This window comes from Nicotiana tomentosiformis, chromosome 4 (genome assembly GCF_000390325.3).
Source record: "Nicotiana tomentosiformis chromosome 4, ASM39032v3, whole genome shotgun sequence".
NCBI lineage: Eukaryota > Viridiplantae > Streptophyta > Magnoliopsida > Solanales > Solanaceae > Nicotiana > Nicotiana tomentosiformis.
In genome coordinates, this window is record NC_090815.1 from 16637075 (window position 1) to 16660462 (window position 23388).

Sequence of the window (23388 nt, forward strand, 5' to 3'; positions counted from 1 at the left end):
GAGATGGTTAGACGAGTGCGCAACGGGGCCTTTCATGAGCCGCAACTTTTGAGGTTATGTTGCTCCGGGATCAAAGTGACATCATGATGTCATACGTCATTATGATGCGTTTCCCTGATATGTTGCATCGTTTTGCGTGCGTCTATTGATTGGATATGTCGCTTCGATATTTGTGCTAAGTAATATGACCTAATTCCTCGATTTCGATGCCTGAGCTCTTATAAATAAGGATGTGAAGGCACACACTCAAGTTTACAGATTTCCCATATCGAAACCTTGTGTCTTCTTCTTCTTATTCCATTATTGTGCATCTTCTTTCCCTGTCCTAGCGATCCATGTTGTTTTTAACTCCTCGTTACTTTGAATACCTTCTCTTTCGTTAGAACTATGTCTAACGTATCTTCTGGTCCTAGCCAGGAAAGTTACCCAGTTCCTTTAGCGATGGTTTTCCCTGATCACGCATAGGGCATCTCCGTTGTCGTTGAGGACGAGAACTTCCCTACGGTAGAGGAGATAGTTCCTCGTGGTGAGAAAGTTAGGTCTGATTTTACAAAGGCGCCTGAAGCTGAACCCGAAATCTTCGAGTCGGCGATGAAGGAGGCCAATTTATTAGAGCTTAAGGCTAAATTTAGCATTCTCGCTCGCATCGAGTTGGTCCCTGCCGGGCGGGATGTGGTACAAGTCCACCACCCCGGGTACTGTGCATTCTACGCTTACCTTTTTCATGTCGGCTACACTCTTCCCCTTCTTCCACTAGCGGAGGAGTTTTGTAGTTTTAATGGCGTTACCCCGGCTCAGCTCGCACCGTATATCTATAAGCTCATCAGGATGCTTACTAAGTTTTCGGAGCTGGCCGGGGTCGAGATTACTCTTCGGCATCTAACGCATTTATTCGCCCCTAGTTTCTATAGGGGGACGATGTTGAACCTTCACCACCGAGGGGGAAAGTGTCTGTGGTGATGATGGATGACAAGGCTAGCTGCCAGTTCTGGCACAACTTCTTTTTCGTCAGAACTGAGGACGTGGTGGCCAATGCAGACGGCCTCCCTGAAACTTGGAACTATACTCGTAAGTGTCTAACCTTTATGTGTTGGGGAATTTGGTTTACTTTGCTTAGTCACGGGTTCTGATCTTTTGCTCCTTTCTTATGCAGCCAAGACTTCGCCCCCTCATTTGGTCGGGAACATTTCTGATTGGGTCGGACGGCTCCTCCCTCACATCGCGGGGATTCATGAGTGGTCGGGTTTTCTCAAGAAGTTTGGGCCTGCTCTGTCCTCGACCGGTGAGTTTCTTTGCTTTTGCTTCTTGGTTACTCACCTTTTGTGGTTCACTATGGTTGACCTTTTCTTTTGTGCTTCTCTCAACTCCAGCTCGAGGGCCTTTGAAGAGGCTGAGAGCTCCCCCACCTGCATTTCGTAAGAGGAAAACTGCTACCTCTTCGGCTTCTACCACTTCTACGGCCGCGGCTGAGCCTGCTCGATCCTCGGCTCCACCTGCCGCTGCTTCAACATCAATTTCTTCTCTATCTGCAAATACTTTGGCTGTGGAACCTTCGGCTTCCCCTTTCTTCACGGGGGTTTGATGTCTCGTAAGAGGAGGTTAGTGGACGTTGGCAACGGGGTTTCCCGGGCCATGGACTCTGTGATAGATGATTTTGTCCTTCATGATACGGTGACCATTGTCCTTGAAGATGCCATCGAGCTGGCGTCTGAGGTTCCTAGATCGATGGAGGCTGATGAAGATATGTCTCGCCCTTCCGCGATGACGGAGGTCGAAGGGCCGACTGCAAGGGATTCTAATTCTTTGCGGAAGGAGGGGCCGTCAACTTTGCAGCCAACTGGTAATACTCCCTTGTAGGGTGATGGGAGAGATAAAGGCATTGCCAAAGATGGTTATGAAATGGGCTTAGACGTTGACGTCATTGAACTGAGGATGATGAAGGAGGGGTTTACCCAACTCGAGATGAGGTTGGAGAGGTCTACGAGGAACATTGCGATCCCCATGGATCGTGATCTGTTGAAAAATTTGGAGAATGTAGTCCCTGCCCTCGGCCCTCTTTGCTCCGAAGTGGAAGGTGAAACCCTCAAAGAACTGGACGATGTCACTCTGTCGAGGAGCATAGCCGGCCTCGCTCTCAGGGTGAGTATTTCAGGGCTTCGTCTTTCTAACTGTGGTGTTTTTTGTTCAGTGCTTCGCCTTTGCTGGCGAGGGAGTTCTCATTTTTTCTTTTTTTTTCTTGTGGTTGCAGACCATGATCCTAGAGATTGAAAGTTCTCGAAGGGAGGAGAGGCGTAAGATAATATTTAAGAAGTTAGAGCACAAGTATTTTGAGTACCCGTGCAAGTACCGGGAGATTCGCAGGCGTTTTGGCGAGGGTGGCAACTTTCAGGCCTTTCGTGAAGAGTTGAAGGAGAAGGACGACGAGCTGGTGAGGGTGATTGAGAAATGCAGCATCTTTGAAGGGACGTTGAGAGGTAAAGAGGAAGAGCTCGAAGTCAGCAAAGGGGTCGAAGCCTAGTGCAACGACCTTCAAGATCAGGTGGTTTCGCTGCGTGCCCAGCTTAAGGAGTGTCAATTCCAAGCGGATGCTCTAAGTGGCAAGGTCGTCGGGAAGGCAGAGGATCTTGAGAAGGCGGAGTTCGCTCGGTCGGAGGCTTCCAGGAAGACGGAGGATCTTGAGGTAGTGATACAGACTCTCTGTTCTAAGCGAGAGAATGACTTGGAAACGTCAAGGCTTAAAGACAAGCGGCTTGATGAGAGGATTGTAGATTTAGAGAGAGAGACTTCTGGCCACTACGACCGAGTTGCTGCTCTTGAGGCCGAGAAAGCCCGATTACTAGTACAACCGTCCTCTTCCCATACTTTAGATTTTCCTAATGTTCCTCGAGAGTTATACGAAGAGTGGATTCATGCAGAGTCCCAGTTAGACGTATTTCGAGATTTACATGCGGCAGAATCCGTTTCTGAGGTCGTCCTCAAAGATGCTCATGTTAAGGCTTGCGATTCTCGAGTCGCTTGCGGGTATGACCCCGCTACGCCAGAGATCGGCGAGGATGAGGGTGTTGAAGGTCAAGGGGGCGACGTTGTTGAGGGCCGAGTCGGCGGGGATGTCGAAAGCCGTAATGGTGGTGGCCAGTAGTTTTCTCTTTTGATTTTTTGTATATTTTTGCTTGTAGTTGGTGGCATCTTCATGAGCTTTTGTAAAAAAATATTTCAAGTATGAAATGCCAACTTCGTTATTTGTATCTGATTCTCTTCTTGTGGTTCGTTTTTGCATTTGCATGTTTTTTGATTCTGTAGCTTGGTTGCCTTGATTTTCTGACCGTGATCACTTAATGGCAAATGGGGTCCAGAGGTTGGTGGGCGTTTATTCGAACAAGGTTTTAATTATGGCCGAGGGTCGGTAAGCGTTAGTTCAAACAAGGTCGAACATATCCTTAATTTAGTTATGGCCGAGGGCCGGTAAGTGTTAGTTCGAACAAGGTCGAACATAACCTAAGTTTAATTATGGTTGAGGGCCAGTAGGCGTCAGTTCGACAAGGTTGAACATAACCTAATTTTAATTATGGCCGAGGGCCGGTAGGTGTTAGTTCGAAAAAGGTCAAACATAATCCAAGTTTAATTATGGTCGAGGGCTAGTAGGTATCAGTTCGACGAGGTCGAACATAACCTAATTTTAATTATGGCTGAGGGTCGGTAGGTTTTAGTTCGAACAAGGTTGAACATAACCTAAGTTTAATTATGGCCGAGTGCCAGTAGGTGTCAGTTCGATGAGGTCGAGCATAACCTAATTTTAATTATGGTTGAGGGCTGGTAGGTGTTAGTTCGAACAAGATCGAACATAACCTAAGTTTAATTATGGCCAAGGGCCGGTAGGTGTTAGTTCGAACATAACCTAAGTTTAATTATGGTCGAGGGCCAGTAGGTGTTAGTTCGAACAAGGTCGAACATAACCTAAGTTTAATTATGGCCGAGGGCCAGTAGGTGTTTCGATAAGTGAGAAGTTTGTCAAAACCGTAAACTTTAAGCATTGTTGCTTTGTTCGTACATTTTGGAGAAATTTACAAATTTCCGGGCGTTGGCTGGCGTTCCAATCCCAGTCCTAATCTATCTAGTCAATTTATTGGTTGACCTGGAGAGTGCATGAGAGGTCGAGCAATGAACTAACCATCCTAGCCCCATCTTTGTGTATTCCGACTTGAAGTGTTCCCTTCATCACCTCATTAAAAAACTCCTTGAGAAAACCCAATTGGGACAAAACACAAGTGAGGGAAGAAAGAGTGCGACTTGGGGGACGCTTTATACGTAGTCCCCGACTTTGAGCGGCCTAACCTTTGCCTTCTTGTTATAATAGAGTTCTGCTTGTTGTTTTTGGGCGATCATCCTTATGTAGGCCATGTCTCTTCGTTTTTCAAGTTCGTCGAGCTGTTGCCTCTGCTTTCATCGTTCATTGATCTGCTCTCATGGGAGTACCTTAGGCTGGGCTCTCCGACCTCGACTAGTATTACTGCATAGGTCCCATAGACCAAAGAGTATGGTGTCTCCCTTGTGCTCATCTTCGGCGTTGTTCGATAGGCCTATAGTACTTCTGGTAATATTTTTGGCCACAGTCCTTTGGCATCTTCAAGTTTTTTCTTCATGATGTTTAGTATCGACTTGTTAGAGGACTCTGCTTGCCTGTTGCCCGCGGGGTGATATGGCGTCGAGAGTACCTTTTGATATGCCATTTCTCCAAAAACTCGACGGTCTTATTTCCCGTGAACTGGGGTCCATTGTCGCAGCTGAACTCTTTGAGGAGGACGAACCGACATGTGTTTTTCCATATAAAGGCAACCACTTCTTGTTCACGTATTTGGGCGAATGCTCCTGCTTACACCCACTTAGAGAAATAGTCAGTTAAAACCAAAAGGAATCGCAGGTTACCTCACCCTGCCGGGAGGGGGCCCATAATGTCCATTCCATATTTGATGAACAGCTAAGGTGAGGTGACCGAGTGGAGGTGTTCGCCCGCTTGGTGAATCATCGGGGGGTACTTTTGGCATTGCTTGCATTTTTTCACAAACTCTGTGGCCTCTTTTTTCATGGTGGGCCAGTAGTATTCTGCCCGTATGAGGCATCTGACTAGAGACCGATTGCCGGAGTGAGCTCCAAAATGGCCCTCATGGACCTCTTCCAGGATGCGCCACATGTGGTTTGGGCCCAGGCATTTTACCATAGGGCCATTGTAAGTCCTCTTATACAGGTCATTATGGATGATACTGTACCTGGCCGCTTGAATTCTTAGTTTCTTGGCTTCTTTTTTATCATCTGGGTGTGTGTTTTCCTACAAATATGTAATAATACGATTGCGCCAGTCCCAAGTTTAGCTTACGGTTCTTACCTCAATTTGATAAAGCGATAAGTTGAGGAGGTGGACTATGTTCATGTTTCCGGTTGAGATGCTTTTGGTGGCTGCGGCCAGTTTAGCAAGGCCGTCTACCTCAACATTCTGTACTCGGGGAATTTGGTCGAGCTGGCTTTCGTCGAACTCGGGAAGCAGCTTACATATTTCAGTCTAATACTTTTGCAATCTTTTTCTTTGATTTGGTAAGTCCCTATGATTTGGTTGACTACGAGTTGGGAATCACAACGTAGTTTTAACCGTCTTCACTCATACTGTAATTACGGCCTCATACTCGGCCTCACTGTAAGTCATATTCGGGCACCTTATGGACTGGAGAATCAGTTCTCCTATTGGGACTTCGAGTACGAGTCCCAGTCTGGCCCCTAACGCGTTGGATGCGCCATCGGTGTATAGGACCCAAAGGTCTTGTGTTTGGGGGGAAGTTTGAGAGGCTTTTCTCTCAACTACGGGCATTACTTTTGCGTTTAAGTTGGCGATGAAGTCAGCGAGCACTTGTGACTTAATCAATGTTCACGGCTGTTACGTGATATCGTGCTCGCTCAGCTCGATGGCCCATTTGGCCAGCCTTCCCGGTAGCTCGGGTTTATGTCAAATGCTTCTCAAGGGGAAGGTCATAACGACCGAGACGGGGTGGCACTGGAAATACGATCTAAGCTTTCGCGAAGCTATGACTAAGGCCAGGGCCAGCTTTTCGAAGTGAGGATACCTCGTCTCGGCATCGACTAATATTTTGCTAATATAATAGATATGGGATTTCGTACCTTTGTTTTCTCGAACCAAGACTGCGCTCATAGCTACTTCGGATACAACGAGATACACGAGGAGATGTTCTCCAGGCTCTGGTTTTGAAAGCAGTGGTGGCAATGACAAATATGCTTTTAATCCCTTTCGGGCTTGGACGCACTCCAAAGTCCATTGGAGTTCGTTATCCTTCTTGAGTACGGCAAAGAATTTTTCACATTTATCCGATGATCGTGAAATGAACCTTGATAGGGAGGCGATCAGGCTAGTCAACCTTTGAACTTGCTTTTTAGTGGTCAAGTGTTACAGTATCCCCTCGATGGCTTTGATTTGGTCAGTATTGACTTCGATCCCCCTCTGTGATACCAGGAAACCTAGAAACTTTCCTAAGGCCACGCCAAACGCACACTTTTTGGGGTTCAACTTCATTCCGTATCTTCTGAGTATGTCGAAAGTTTCTCTCAAATGGTCGATATGATCTTATTTCCTTTTGGACTTGACCAATTTGTCGTCTATATAGACTTCCATCGTCTTACCGAGTTGGTCCTTGAACATCCTCATCACCAATCTTTGGTATGTCGCCCCCACGTTCTTTAACCCGAAGGGAATGACCCTGTAGCAGTACGTCCCTTGATAGGTGATGAAAGTGGTTTATTCCTGATCCTCTTCTTCCATGAGGATTTGATTATAACCTGAATAAATGTCCAAGAAGCTCAGTAGTTCGTGCCCGGCTGTTGCATTGATAAGTTGGTCGATGTGGGGTAATGGGAACGAATCTTTTGGGCATGCTTTGTTTAAAGCTATGAAATCCACACACATCCGCCATTTCCCATTCTTCTTCTTAACCATTACCACATTAACGACCCACTAGGGGTACTTCGACTCCCTGATGGGGCCATTCTCCAATAGTTTTTCCACCTCTTCACGTACCGTGTCATTGACAGCGGAGTTAAACTTATGTCTACCTGTCTCATTGGGGTGGAATGGGTCGACGTTCAGTTTGTGTATGGCGATTTTCTTCGGGATACCCGACATATCTGCATGGCTGAAAGCAAACAAATCTGCATTAGTAGTTAAGAATTGACAGAATTTACCTGGTTCCTAAAGTTTGCAGCCGATGTAATCTTTCTTGCTGTGGTCGCCGGGGTCTAATTGAATGGGGTCGAGGTCTTCTACGGTCGATCCTACAACTTCGACCATATCAGGGTTTTTGATAACGTCCTCGTTATCGTCACATATCGATCTCGACCCTGTTGATTGCTATGCCTCTTTTTCTTTGTACTTTATTTGTTGAGTGACTGTGCTATTTAGGGCGATGTGGTAGCATTCCCGGGATGTGCGCTGTTCTCCTCGTATGCTGAATATTCCCCAAGGAGTCGGGAACTTGATGACCTGATATAAGATGGAAATGGCGTGTATCCATGGTCGCCCTATTATGGCGTTGTACTCCGTATCTTGGGCCATGATGTGGAACGTGGTTTCCAGAGTGACGCCACCGGCCAGAACGGGGAGTGTGATTTCACTAGATGTTCCCTCGACTGCATTGTTAAAACCAGTTAGCGTGATGCAACACGACACTATCTTATCTTTGAGTTTCATTTGTGCAAGTACTCGAGGATGGATAATGCACGCGCCGCTCCCATCGTCTACCATAATGCGTCTCACATCGGTATCCAAAATTCGTAAAGTAATAACAAGGGCATCATAGTGAGGGAAAGCCAAACCATTAGTATCCGACTTATCGAAGATGATACTCTCTTCGAGTTCATCATACCGTTCGCGGGTGATTGACTGTTTGAGTTTGTGAGTAATGGTGAACTTCACGCTGTTGATGGAAGCATCGCCGTCGCCACCGATGATCATGTGAATGGTGCGAGTTGGTGAGGGCGGTTTCGGTGGTCCTTGATGTTGTTCACGTCCTCTGACAAAGTTGGTCTTTCCCTGGTGGCTCAACAACTCTTTGAGGTATCCTTGTCGTAATATGTTTACGACCTCCTGCCTCAGGACGATGCAATCTTCATTTTTATGCCCTCGTTCTTAGTAGAACTCGCAGAGGACATCTGACTTTCTGGTACTCAGATCTGACCTCATCTTTTGTGGCCATTTCAACTTTGGTCTGAGCTTTTTGAGGGTATAGACTATCTCTGTAGGTGACACACAAAAGTTGTAAGCAGATAATAAAGGGGGCAGACCTCTATGATTCCGGTGAGTCCCTGTCTTGATCTAGGCGGGCCTTCTTCATGGCGGGAGGAGGGCGCAACGACCGCTCTGACATACAGTTGATGTCGTTCCCTGTTAGGTCACAGAGCTGCGAGGTCTCTTCTGGTATCATTTCTTCGATCTTTTCTAGGTTTGACCTATACCGATGTCAGTCGATGAGTTGGTCCATTGAAGTCGTCCTCATCTGCTAGGACCTCGGCACAATATGCGTTATGTATTTCATCCCAAGTGGTTGGGGATACTTCATCAGTCGAATTAATAGCTTTCTAGTCGCCCTCGAACCATCCCTGCTCAGCCCGTTCTGGAAGGCTGCGACCGCCATCCCCTTAGACACGTTCGACAAGGTCATCCTTACTCGGTTGAAACAAGTGAGGAAGTCCCTCAATCCCTCTCCCGGAGACTGTTTAATAGAAAATATGTCGTTCACTCTCGCCTCGGCCTTCTTGGCCCCAACATGGGCCATTACGAACTTGTCGGTCATCTCTTCGAAAGTTTTAATGGAGCGCGCAGGTAGTTGCGAAAACCATGTTAACGCTCATCATGTGAAGGTTTCACCGAATGTTTTCAACAAAATGGAAGATACTTGTTCTTTGGCGAGGTCATTGCCTTTCACGGTGGTGACATAGTGAGTCACATGATCTTCTAGGTCAGTAGTGCCATTATATATCCTGAGGTAGGGCGGCATTTTAAAGGTTTTTGGTATGGCATGTGGGGCGGCGTCATCACTATAAGGCTGCTCGATGAATCGGCCGGCATATATCTTCGGCAAAAGCTTAGAGGCACCCGGTATCTTATTGATCCTTTCTTGGTGTTCTCTCATTTGGTCCCGGAGTGCTCTGTTCTCATTCTCCATTTCCTCTATCCTTTTTAGAATGGTTGCGAGAGTGTCATCACTTGCACTATTAGCGACATTATGAGTAATACTTGTCGAGGGAGGAGGGGGGAGTTGGTTGAGCTGCTCGTTTACTGGTTGTATGATGCAAGTTCTTGCGTTTCCTGTGGCTGCGTCCCGGGCGGGCTTGTTGAGTACGCTAGTTAGCGTATCGGTTAGCCACGCTTCGAGGAGCTTTTTTTTTACAGTCGGGGGCGTCTCCTCCCCCACAGATGTGGATACTCCATTACCAAGAGACTTTATGATGCTGCAATGAGAAGGCATGACCCATCTCCCCTAGGGGAGGCATTGGGCGTTGCGCCTTCGTCTGCCGTTTCACAGCTTTCGTTGATTACGTTCATGAGGTTAGTTGGGAGGTCATTGATTAATCTCGCCCTTTTTTCTCGGTTACTTACCATGTTAGGATTTTGTACGTACAAAGAAATGGGATCTTGTTTTTTTGCTTTCTCTTCTCTCTCTCTCTCTCTCTCTCTTTTTTTAATTTTTTTTTTTCTTATTTTTTACGTTAGAGGCTCGTGTTGGCTGTAGATCTAGAAGAAACTAAAAGCTTAACTAAGAAATCCCCACAGACGACGCCAAATTGTTTGACCAAAAAGTATAACTTTCGGTTTAAACAGTTTAATTTATATAATAATGGGTTAAGCTTAGTTAGTAATAATATCTCTAGATGTTATTTCCGGAAAAGTGACTAATGTTAGTCAGATATGATGGAGGATCGACAACAATATGCATTAACTATTCCAAAAAGTATGAGCAACAATGCAACAATAACTAGCAATGAATAATAATAAATGACGTTTAAATAAATAGAAGGAGTGATTCACCCAATAAAGTATGAGCTAGATGATTATCCCTCCTGACAATGATGCGTGATAGACAAATTCCAGAATGTTCGAATTATTTTCGGATTTGATGGAAGGGTGTATTTTCGGATTATTTTCGGATTTGATGGAAGAATCTAGATGAAAATGTAATGTTTGTATCTTTGTAAGAGAGAGAAAGAATATTCAATCAAAAGTTTGTTCTTGTCAAGTAATGAATGTCACATGCCTTCCACCCTTGTCACTTTTTCTATTTATATGAGACATTTTCTTAACAAACCCTAATAGTACAAGTGTAGAGAATATCCACTAGAATATTCTCTTTAATACCCTATTTCGAAAACTAGCCGTTACAGCTTTGCCAACGGTGCTCGACCTCGACCCTTGTTGACATCTCAACCACGAACCTCGCTGCTTTCTGGTCGACCTCGACTGATGACGGCTTGAAGACTCTCCCTTTAGCGTTATCTTGTCTTAAATATTGTAGGGTAGATTTTGACCTATACAATATTAATTAACCATAGTTAAATAAGAAATACATGTATGCAAACACATGATATTGTATAGATATCCAGTGCAAATAATTTTTTCACCCGATAAAAAGTGATCAGTTGAATATTCTTTGCCCCACAATTATACAATAACTACTTTTAAAAATGTATATTAAATAAATTATACAATAACTACTTTTAAAAATGTATATTAAATATTAAACGCCCTTGGACATTCCTAGCAAATTTCTTGCTTGTGTGTATTGACTGTATTCACAACTTTGTTTCGAATTATTATAATGACGTAAATGTCCCGACTTTCATTCCAATAAAGCTCAAAATTCTGCAAAGTTTGGTCATTTTGTGTTAATTTCCTAGTTCGAACCCGGCATACTCGCCCGATCCTGCACCGATCCGCATCCTGCACCGATCCATAACTAACCCGAACCGTTTCCCTACTCTAAAAAACACACTGCACTGCGTTCTCTCTACTTCTCGGATATGGTGGTCATGATACTTTAGTTGCAGGAGAAAGGCATATAATATTTGCACAGCCATGGCGCTACTGCTTTCAACTTCAACAGCAGCAGCTACCTCTTCTTCTTATTTATCTTTAAGCTGTTCCACCTTTGAAACAAAGAATAATTTCTTGGTACCCCAATTCCATTTTACAGGTATTATCCAATTTCCCCTTTCAATTCTTTTCTAGTATGCAACCATTGAAGGGGAGCCTTGACGTAACTAGAAAAGTTGCTCATATGTGATCAGGAGGTCACGAGTTCGAACCATCTTACTGTACCGGACTGTCCTTTTTTATGCAATCATTTTACATATATTCAATGAAGTAACAAACGAGGGCAACAAACATAATGAACATTTTCCCTCTATGAACTTATTTAAACAGGCTTAACCAACAAGAAAGAAGGATGCCGGCAAAAAATAATTCCTTACCCAATGGTTTTATCTGCAATAAAGGCCACTCAAACTCAATCAAAAAGGAGAAGTGACAGAAGTAGTAGTTTTTCAAGAAAAGACAGTAACCTTAAGCTCTTATTGAGTCAAGGGAGGAACAATGAGGACAATATATGCCCTGGTTGTGGAATCTTTATGCAAGATGATGACCCAAATCTTCCTGGTTATTTCAAGAAAAGGAAGGTTGAAGATAGCAAAATAGATATCTTTGGTGGGGAAGATGTAGATGATTTTTTGGATAATGAGGATGTTATTGGTGATGGTGGGGTTAAAGAAGAGGAGGAGGAGTTTGGGGATTGTATTGAGGGGAAACTGGAAGAAAGTGAAGGTGACGAAATGGGCTCGGGGAGTGAAGATGGATTTGATGATTGGGATTCAGAGTTGGAAGAAGAAGGCGATGACTTGAAAGAGCTAGATGGTTTTATGCCAGCAGGGTTAGGTTATGGCAACATTACAGAGGAGGTTCTTGAGAAAGGAAAGAAGAAAAGGGTCTCGAAAGCGGAGAAGAAAAGGATGGCGAGAGAAGCTGCTAGGGGAGAGAAAGAGGAGGAGGTCACGGTTTGTGCTCGATGCCATTCCTTGAGGAACTATGGACAAGTGAAAAATGAGATGGCCGAGAACCTAATACCTGACTTCGATTTTGACCAGTTGATTACGACTAGGTTGATGAGACCCACTGGCAATGCTGATGCCACGGTTGTGGTTATGGTGGTTGATTGCGTTGATTTTGATGGATCTTTTCCGAAGCGGGCTGCTAAATCTTTGTTTAAGGCATTAGAGCTAAGCAAGGATGGATTGAAACAAAGTAAAAAGTTGCCAAAGCTTGTTCTTGTGGCTACCAAGGTTGACCTTCTCCCTTCTCAAGTTTCCCCTGCGCGTTTGGATAAGTGGGTTCGACACCGTGCTAAAGCTAATGGAGCACCTAAGCTCAGTGGAGTTTACATGGTAAGTTCCCGTAAAGATTTAGGTGTTAGAAATTTGCTGGCATTTGTTAAAGATTTGGCTGGTCCTCGAGGAAATGTGTGGGTTATTGGGGCCCAAAATGCAGGAAAGTCTACATTAATCAATGCTTTTGCTAAAAAGGAAGGAGTAAAAGCTACAAAGCTTACAGAAGCTGCTGTACCTGGAACTACTCTAGGAATCCTGAGGATTGGAGGAATATTGTCAGCCAAGGCAAAGATGTATGACACTCCTGGCCTCCTACATCCATATCTTATGTCCATGCGATTGAATAGGGAGGAGCAGAAAATGGTCGAGATACGAAAAGAGCTACAACCTCGAACTTATAGAATTAAGGTAAGCTAGTCTCTCTTATTTACTTTATTGTTTTACAGCCCATCATACAATCTCTTTAATGATAAACTGCTTAAGGATGTACTTATTTGAACCTTACGGTTACTGACCATATATTAATTACTTGAACTTTATGAATAGGTATGGATATCTCTACATATGTTGCAGTTAAGCACTACTGCACATTCTGATCTTCCCATGACCCATTAAGTTTTCCTTCAATACTATAGAAATTCAGCATATAAAATTTACTATTCGTACCTTTTCTGGACTTGCTTATACATCGTAATTGGTGAATAATGCATATCCTCGCAAAATTTAAATAATTACTTTATTCAAAATTTTAACAGGTCTGTCAAAGAAAGGAAAGCATATTTGAAAATATTCTATTTGCCTATACTTTGGTGCAATTAGCTAGAAAAGTGTTTCTCTGATTTTGGCCACTCCCTGAATTTGTTTGGTGACTGTTAATTTTCAGGCTCTTAATCTGAATTCTATCGGGGGAATTCCATTAAAAGACTGATGTATTCATTTTCTCTTTTCCACCGGAGAACATCTTTTCCTCCTCCCTATGAATTTCTTACTTGTCTACTGAATCTTCTTTTCTGGAGTAAAGGGTCAAGTGTAAAAAGTGTGTCAATTTAATAGTTTGGCACCTGTTACTAATAGCATTATTGTGTATGATAATGGTCGACAGGGTTAATGTATTCTGTGTTTCTTACATCCGAGTTTACTGCCTCTTGGGTCTTGAAACAATAGGTGAAACAACTTAGCTAACAACATTGAGGTTCTCCCTAGGAATCTGGTTCCACCACCGAAGTAACCTGGAGAAGATAAAGAGGGAGTAGTTTGTAGTTGCCTCTTAACTGAAGGTTTACTTCACTTTACTTCCTGTGATGCGGTGCCTCTACCTTGAAATTTCATACCCTTTTTCTTTCTTTGCTGATGTGCCTATTTTGGCAATAGTTGTTATATACTCCCTCCGTTCCAATTTATGTGAACCTGTTTGACTGGGCACGGAGTTTAAGAAAAAATGAAGACTTTTGCAATTTGTGGTCCTAAACAAGTCAAAAAGGGGTCCAGAGTATTGTGTGGTTATAAAAGCTTCTCGTTAAGGGTAGAATTGGAAGTTTAAGCTAAATTGTTTCCAAATTTAGAAAGGGGTCATTCTTTTTGGAACGGACCAAAAAGGAAATAGGTTCACATAAAGTGGAACGGAGGAAGTATAGTCTTTCAACACATGAAATTTTGATGTGACAAATGAAGATAGAATCTTTGCTCTAGGAATAGGTACATGCCTTTTATTTGGTAGGTAATATTGATGAAGCTACCGCAAGGGCTATGAACTTAGAAAAGGAGAGCAATTTGACAAAGTGACGATAAATCTTTGTAAACTGACCCCTAATCGAATAGTTTGGGATTCAGATGGCTCCTTTTATTCATCCCTCAGTCTTTAGTAGCTCTTTTAGTTTTATATTGCAGGTAAGGAGATATGTGACTGAAACACAGTTGACAGAATTCGGAGCAATTATTTATGGGAAGGATGTCATGATAAGAAAAAAATGCATCCGATTAAATGGAGTACTGTGTTGAAGAATAAGGAGGATGGTGGTTTGGGGCTAAAGAATTTGAGACTTCATAATAAAAGTCTTTTGTTCAAATGACATTGGAGATTCAATGATGGAAAAGAGAATCTTTGGGAAAAAGTTATCACTTCCAAGTATGGATTGGAGAACTATTGGTGCACCAAACCTGTGAGTAACTCATATGGAGTGGCCCTCTGAAGACAAATGCGAAGTTTATAGGACCAATTTCTGGATAGAATTAAATTGAAGATAGGAGATGGTGCAAGTATCAGACTTTGGGAAGATAAGTAGCTGGATAATGGGAATCTTAAGGATGTGTTCCCGGATATGTTCAATCTGGTAACTGAGAAAGAAAGCACTATTGGCCAAAGCTGGTTCACTGATGGTTGGAAGCTAGAATATTTTAGAAGAAATTATAATGACTGGGAAATAGAAAGGTTACACACCTTTTACATATTTTAAACCAAATTAAAGTTGAAAATCAGAAGGATTCTATATGGTGGAAAGGGAAGAATAATGGTCGGTTCACTGTAAGTCCTGTTACCATACTTTTGCAAAAGATAGGGGACCAATGATTTGGAGAAGGAGCCTTGGTAGAAGCTGTGGAAAACAAAAGCTCCCACAAAAAGTGGCTGGCTTTTGGTGGATTGCAACACATGAGGCATGTCTCATACAAGATAAGCTACAAAAAAGAGGTTTTTATTTATGCAGCAGGTGCTTTTATGTGAAGAAGAAACAAAAACTGAAAGACAGCTGCTTTTACGTTGCAAGTTCACTAGCCAGATATGGACTGTGATTTTGAACATATATGGTGTCCATTTGGTGATGCCAGGGAGTGGGAAACAAGCTTTAGCTACTTTGCAGGGGTGCAAGATGAGCAAGGAAATCAGAACAAAGTTATGGAATACTACTCCTTTATGCATTTTTTTTGGATAGTTTGGCTTGAAAGGAATCATAGATGTTTTGAAAGTAAAGTAGAAAACATTTCTCTTGTAAAGTGTACATGCTTATACATTTAACGTGCTGGGATAAGGGTATGATATTTTTTACTTATCAGTACCTCCTTGGTAATGACATAATTAATAAAATTGTCTTACCTGTCAAAAAGATATATGTGACTGCAACACAATTTTTTTCCTGAGATCAAAAGATATTTGGACTCTAAAATGTATTTTGTGCAATCTTTTTGCAGCAAGGGCAGACTGTACATATTGGGGGTTTAGTTAGATTGGATCTAGTTCATGCCTCAGTACAAACAATCTATGTCACTGTCTGGGCATCACCAAGCGTCTCTCTACATCTCGGAAAGACAGAAAATGCTGATGAGCTTAAGAACAATCATGCCGGAGTGAGATTGCAGGTAATACTCCAATTCTTGCCGGTTTTTGTTCTTTCCGTGTATGTTTTCCATGTTAATATCCAAAGGAAAATTTGCTCCAGGAAGCTTGGCAACTTGCATCTTTAAGTATATCTAATGAGTTGTGTTTGTACAACGCTCTCCGGTGCTCGTTTTCACCTTCTTCTGCTCCTATCTTTCACCTTTCAAATAACGACAACAACGACCCAATGTATTCCCGCAAGTAGGGTTTGGGGAGGGCGAGATGTACGCAGCCTTACCCCTATCCTGGACGGGCAGAGAGGCTGTTTCCGATAGACTCTTAGCTAGAGAAAAGAAGAAAGAAGCATTGATATCAAGTAATAACAGTACAAGATATTTAGAAAACTGCGACTAAGGTAGCAAGATACAAGATGAAAGAAGTACTGATAACAAGTAATACAATACAAGATATGCAGTAATAACCATCTAAGGGTAAAATAATACCATACTAACACTAATACTACTGAAACAAGAAGACATGGGGAAACACTCCACTGCCTACTAATATTCTACCCTAATCCTCAACCTCTACACCCTCCTATCAAGGGTCATGTCCTCGGTTAGCTCAAGCTGCGCCATGTCCCACCTGATCACATCCCCCAAGACTTCTTTGGCCTACCTCTATCCCTCCTCTGACCCCCCAAGGACAACCTCTTACACCTCCGGACTGGGGCATCTGTGCTTCTCCTTTTAACATGCTCGAACCATCGAAGCCTCGCCTCTCGCATCTTATCCTCCACTGGGGCCACTCTCACCTTGTCCCTAATAACTTTGTTCTTAATTCTATCTAACCTAGTATGCCCACACATCCATCTTAACATCCTCATTTCAGCAACTTTTATCTTCTGGACTGGCCAACACTCTGCCCCATATAACATAGTCAGTCTAACTACTACTTTGTAGAACTTACCTTTAAGTCTCAATGGCACATTCTTATCGCATAAGACACCTAAAGCGAGTCTCCACTTCATCCACCCAGTTCCGATACGATGTGTGACATCCTAATCAATCTCTCCATCACTTTGAATCACAGATCCTAGATACTTAAAACTGTCTCTCCTAGGAATAACTTGAGTATCAAGCCTCACATCCACGTCCGTTTTCTGGGTAACGCCACTCAACTTGCACTCCAAGTATTCTGTCTTGGTCCTGCTCAACTTGAAACCTTTAGACTCAAGGGTATGTCTCCAGACCTCTAGCCTCTCGTTAACACCACCCCGCGTCTCATCAATCAAATCTAGACACTATATAATTTATGCCCACCATCGATTATTCGGCGTCACACATAAACCTGGTTTATCATTGGGGATTACGTAATATAAGATATTCTCTTTTTGAGAATTTAAAGGGGAGCTTTGGACTAACGGTAAAGTTGTCTCTGTGTGACCTATAGGTCACGGGTTCGAGCCGTAGAATCAGCCACTGATTCTTGCATCAGGATAGGCTGCCTAAGTCACACCCCTTGGGTTGTAGCCCTTCCCCGACTCTGCGAGAATGCGGGATGCTTTGTACATCGAGATGCCCTTTTTATTCCTTTTTTTTTTTGAGAATTTCCTCTAAGATGGTTTCAATTTGCTCAAGCTTAAAAGAAAAAGGATGATTGTAAGGAACACAGTTTCTCTAATTGTTCTGCTTTTTTATCCTACAGCCTCCCATTTCCATGGAGCGAGTTTCTGAATTGGGACAATGGCAAAAGCAGGAAGTAAAAGCATCCGGAATAAGCTGGGATGTCAACAGCATAGATATTGCGGTCGCTGGCTTAGGATGGTTCTCCCTGGGTTTGAAAGGTGAAGCAGATTTAATGTTGTGGACGTATGATGGCATTCAGATCACATTGCGGGAACCATTGGTACTTGATCGTGCAGCCTCCATTGAAAGACCTGGATTTTGGCTACCAAAGGCCATATCAGAGGCAATTGCTAATCCATCAAAGCTTGAAGGTCAAGCAAGGCACGAGAATACATCAGAGAAGACAATGCAACTTTCAGAAGTATCATCTGACTAAGTAGCTGAGTCAATTTGCTTGTTTTCCTGGGTGGAACGTTTCTTGAGGTTAAAAATGTGAACGGTGTTAAGTATGGGCTATACTTTCTTTAGCTGACAGATTTCTGCAACACTAACTTTTTTAGGAGCAGGCGTCGCTAGAAAATGCAAAGAACTTCGAGTACTTTTTATTTTTATTTTTGTTATTATTTTTATTTTGTATAATATTGGCCGGAGATGAGTATATATGGAGTAATTAACATGGTGATGATTCATATAGCAGATCTCAACTTGTTTGGCATTGAGGTATAGTTATTATTGTTGCTGTAACTTTTTTAGGGGCAGAAGTCACATTATGATATCTCTACTTGGATTGTGCAACTATAGTTAGAAATGATCCAGAGAGCCTCCACTAAGCTATTTGGGAGCAGAAATCAGAATTGCAGATTGCCAGATTGGGAAAATGGGGTAATCTCAATCAATATCTAAGTTCCTTTTATTTAATTTAATTAATGTTTTGCAGCTAGCTTTTATTAATAATTATGGTGTGACGACAACTTTAATTTAATGTTTGGCAGCTAGCTTTTACTGATAATTATAGTAGAAAGGTAAGTTCAATTTACATGGGTACAAAAGAAAGATGTTAGACAGTTTGACAGCGTAGCAAAATAGAATCACAACCAATGGAAAATGCCTTTTGAAAGATTTCTTGAAAACAAATCAACTAGTTTCCCGCCATTTTTTTTTTTTGCAACAACTTATATTATTGGGAAAAAGATGATCCAGCATCCAAACAACTTATCGAGTTAACCAACTAGGGTAATACGAGACGTTTTTGTAAACTTTTGGTCACGCCCAACTCTAGTCCTAAAAAGGATAAGCGGTCGCTGCAAATATAATTCGGTCTAAAAGTCCGGAGTCGAATCTCACAGAGAACTAAGGTTTAGCTACAATTGTTCACTATCACTAAGAAGATAAGTTTGAACAATTCCTAAATTATAAATATTAAGATTATTATATCTAATTAACTAACAAATTAAAGTAGTAGATTAACAACTAAAGATATTAAGGATTGGAGAAAAGATTAAGGAGGTCTAGAGTTATAATTTCCCCAATTATCGGAATCCTTCCCGCTACGTCTTCTATAATTTCACCTAAGTATTCTCTACCGATCGTGAGTACTTTGGGTGTCGTAGCTCTCTCTCTCTCTCTCTCTCTCTCTCTCTCTCTCTCGAGCAACTACCACAATTTACTAGACGTATTCTCTCGAACTACGCTAGCTGACACTAATTCACTGCTCACTACGATCGCACCAAGGTTTCGTTATCTCTAATCCCGCCTTTAAACCCTTCGTATTGATCTCTCACATACGTTGGGAGTGATGTTGTTCAACAAATACCTAAATGCATATTCTCTCTCGCAGTTAGTGTTTTAAAAGGCATGAGCGTAAGGCGATGCGTTTTTCATATGCCTCGGCGAGGCGTAAGCCCCATATATATTTAATTTTTAATATTTTATAAAATAAATATATTTACAATAAATATTTATAAACAGGTAAAATTGCATAAAAAATGAAGAAAACTATATATATATATATATATATATATATATATATATATATATAGATGTGCTTCACCCCCACAAAAAATTAGTCAAAACAATATATTATACACTACTTAGAAGTTCAAGTAACTTGAGTCGAAAAGAATAAAGTTTTCTACATGGAGGAATAAAAAGGATGACTAACCTTCAATTTGAACTTTGAACTTGCTGCTATGAAGGAGAATGTAGTTCTCTTTGTATTTGTAAAAAAGAATTGAATATTCGTTGCTTTTGGGAGATGTTAGCAGACTAGATAAAGAATTGGAAAAGATCATGAATTGGGGCTTCAATCAATAAAAAAGGTCTTGACTTTTAAATTTAATACATTTTAGTTCCTTTTTAAAACTTTTGAGTAATTACCAATCTGAATTTTGAAAATTTGGGTATTATATGAAGGACTTATTCAACAAATTTTGTTTTAATTTGAAAAAATCTCTGGGGCTTACGCCTCACTAAAAATATTCGCCTCAAACGCCCAGGCGTATGCCCCGACGCCTCTTGAGACTTTCGCCCCACACCATCGCCCCGGGACGTTTTTGGTGCGCCTCGCCCCAGGGCTCGCCCCGAAAACGCCTTTTAAAATAGTGCTTGCAATATACACACTAAATAGGCACAGTCAATTAATGGCCATTCAATCAACAACAATAAACACGTAGTTGAACAAGTAGAGAAATCCAACAGCTCAATTATATAAAAACGTCACAAGAATTTATCCTACAAAAGGTTCCATCAAAACCCTAGATAACAAATTACTTATTCATAATAGTATGCAAAACCACAATACTAGAATTCATAACGAATAATGAAAATAGGAAGAAGGACCTGAAAAACTCGTAGAAGAATTCTCCGCCTTGTTCCTAGCGTGTTCTTGCCTCCTTGGGTCGAATCCCCTCTCCAAAAACGTCTCCCCTTTAGGTCTAATCTGCTCTAAAAAATGTCCTCCCTTCTTAGACATATTTAGGGAGTATTTATAGGTTAGGGTTGAAGTCCTTGAGTCCAAATTCGGGTCGGAGTCTTTTAATTCACAACTTTTAATTACCGGACTATAAACCTCGCGAGGCCAGGCTTATAGCGCGGTCAGCCTGGCTACAGAGCTGGCTACGCCTGGTCTGTAGCGCGGTCAAGCTGGCTATAGAGCTGGCGTTACCTGGTCTGTATCATGGTAAGACAGGCTATAGAACTGGCTTTACTTGGTCTGTAGCACGGTTTGGGTACTTGATGCTTTTGTGCTATTTTCTTACATTTTTGTCCTCTTTTTGTGTAACTTTCATTCGTTTTTGTCTTCCGATGCTCCTACACATAAAACAACATAATTTAGTTCAAATGTCGCACAATTAACCACTAAACTAACAACATGTAAGGCGAGTAATGTACTAAAAATATAGCATTTTGGCCACACATCAACTATATTATATGTAGGATAATCATCATTATCTGTTGTTGGTGTATGTATCATATCTTTACATTTTTAACCTTTTTCTCTATATAAAACAATATAAATTTGATGATGAGAGAAATAAATTTTAATAAAATCTAACGTCTAACCTTAAGCTTTATGGAAATTGTGTTCTTAACAAATAACTTTTCATCTGATCTTGAGATGCTAATAATGGTATTTTTCAAATGAATACGTGTGCATTTTTTGAAATCACCAGTGCCAATAATAGTATTTATTATGTGTGTATTAAAATCATGACTCATGACATATTGTTCTTGTACTATTACATAATCTTTCACAAGGATTAATTACACAAATAGCCCTCCGTTCGGATCCTAGAAAATAGACCACTCAAACTATTACTCGAGAACTTCCAAAGTTTACTTGTACTAGTTCTATACGTGGTTTCATTAAGGAAATTTCGGTATAATTTCGTTTTTAGCGATAATTAACCTTTTTCATTATTTGAAGATAAAGCAATAAAAATATAAATTTCTTATGGCAGGATATGACTTCGAGTAAAATACCGGTTAAATATACCTTGTTGCACCATGACACAATGTTATTTTATATCACTACTATGACTCCTCCTTTCATAAGCTATTTACTTTAATTTAATACATCTCCAAGATAGATAAATAATAAACTGATTAGTAATTCCAACGAGAAAGGAAATGTGTTTTGGAGGAGTAGAATCCCTGCTAAGGATATGCTTTCTAGTGAGCAATAATAATTTAAACAGAAGAAAATGATTCTACAAATATTTTCTGTATTTTATTTACCGATATCCCGTATTATATTCTTTGATTTCGCGACATTTTAGATCAGATTCAACCTTATAGTTGCTTTTTCTTTGGTCCTCCATTTCTCCAGATTTGACCATCGATAAGGAAAACTGGCTGGGTTTTGCTATAGCTCGTCGGTGCTGGCATTGTCAGAATGGTGTAGTACTTGCTTCTCCTGATTGATTTTGTAATTACTAATGAAATTACTAATACATAAAAGACTAGATCTTGTAATTACTAAAACTTAATTGATTTAATCACACATATATAGACATAGTAACTTATTAACCAGCTGTCAATATTCTAATTCACACCCTAAATGTATATCTTGATATATTCCACTGACTGTACGAATTCATATAAGTTCGATTGTCTTACGTATATTCATCAATAAAAATCTTTGTAGAAGATTATTGAGTAAAAATATACAGTTGCAATATTTGTTGTGAATTTCAAAAGTACGTACCAATCCTAATTCTATTAGGGCCGATAACTTTTCTCCTCAATAATCTTTCAATTCAAATTTTACAACTGCCCACTATGGCGGTGGAGCAACATCCTTCTCCATCAGTTAGATGATATGTTAAAATTATTTCAATAACAATTGCCTCGTTTCCAAGGTATGGATCCCTTTTTCACATTTCAAGGACAAATATTCTAAAGTGGGAGAGAATGTAACATGCCGACCTCAATTTTTCCTTTTGTGAGTTTCACCATGTATGTGATTTGTTATATAGTTGTTAATGAGTTGCACCCCATCTTCATTTGAACACTCTAGTAATCGAAATTTAGTCACTTTTCATGTAAAGATAAATTTGAACGAAAATATTGTTCAAAATCTGGAATATATTCCAGCATAATATACTGGAGTTTGAATTTTTTACATGTGAACTTCCAACATAATATATTGGAGTTCCAGCATAATATACTAGTCCATCATAATTTGCTGGAAGTTCATACACATGTGCTCCAATCTCCAGTATATTATGCTGGAACTTTCTGTGTGATGGAGTTCCAACATAATACGCTGGAAGTTCATACACAGATGCACCAATCTCCAGTATATTATGTTAGTACTTTCCGTGTTGTAGCAAAATAATGGTTATTTTTTAATGACTTTGCAAACGCTTGCTATTTTTCAATTACCAGTCCGAAAACTGGCTAGCCCATACTATTTTCTCTTAAAATTGTGCAGAAAAATAAAACTGCAATCACAAACAACTATAAAAAATTTTTTTTTATTGATAAAATATTGTGGTTTACAGCTCTGTTTATCCATTGATTCTTCCTCCAAATTGTTCCCCGTGATTCAAGGGCTGGATCAGAATATTCTCGAACGTAGGATGGTGCAAATTTCTCTGGATTATTTGATCTCCATGAAAGTCGATCATTGTATGGATGTTCTTCTTGAAGTATTTGATTATCAAGAAGAACATCTATTGATCACGACATTATTTTATGCCTTGATTCCTTTTTGAATATCCCGAGAATTTATGGGATTTTCTGAGATGACTTAAATCCGCGAGAGATGCTTTCAAAGGGAATACATAATCCTTTTTATAGGAGCAACCTAGGGTTATGGTAGAGTAGCCTCCAAGTTAGTGTTTTTGTAGAGTAGCCTCCAAGCAACCCTAATATACTCCTAGAATTGCAAGAGTCCTGTTGTAGTATCTTGAATTTAGGATTTAGCTCGATCCGCTAAAATTTTGATGTATTCAAATGCCCCCTACTTTAATGTTTGCCGGGGGTGTAGGCTTGGTGAAACATGAAGTACCCGATCAT

The 23388-nt window shown here is 41.0% G+C and overlaps 1 protein-coding gene across 1 annotated transcript; it reads left to right on the plus strand.

The window, feature by feature from the left end:
• Positions 1–10984: 10984 nt before the first annotated feature.
• LOC104119111 (GTP-binding protein BRASSINAZOLE INSENSITIVE PALE GREEN 2, chloroplastic) lies at positions 10985–18082 on the plus strand. The gene is made up of 4 exons (XM_009630528.4): positions 10985–11243; positions 11474–12837; positions 15613–15780; positions 17447–18082. The coding sequence occupies exons 1-4, from the start codon at positions 11126–11128 to the stop codon at positions 17801–17803; spliced, it is 2007 nt and encodes a 668-aa protein (XP_009628823.1). The 5' UTR covers positions 10985–11125; the 3' UTR covers positions 17804–18082.
• The last annotated feature ends 5306 nt before the right edge of the window (positions 18083–23388 follow it).

Bases quoted from the DNA above. Each gene is read 5' to 3' on its own strand.
- LOC104119111 (XM_009630528.4), top strand. From the start codon at position 11,126: ATGGCGCTACTGCTTTCAACTTCAACAGCAGCAGCTACCTCTTCTTCT. The intron at 11,244-11,473 runs GTATTATCCAAT...TTATTTAAACAG, and splicing joins ACCCCAATTCCATTTTACAG to GCTTAACCAACAAGAAAGAA. The intron at 12,838-15,612 runs GTAAGCTAGTCT...ATCTTTTTGCAG, and splicing joins CTCGAACTTATAGAATTAAG to CAAGGGCAGACTGTACATAT.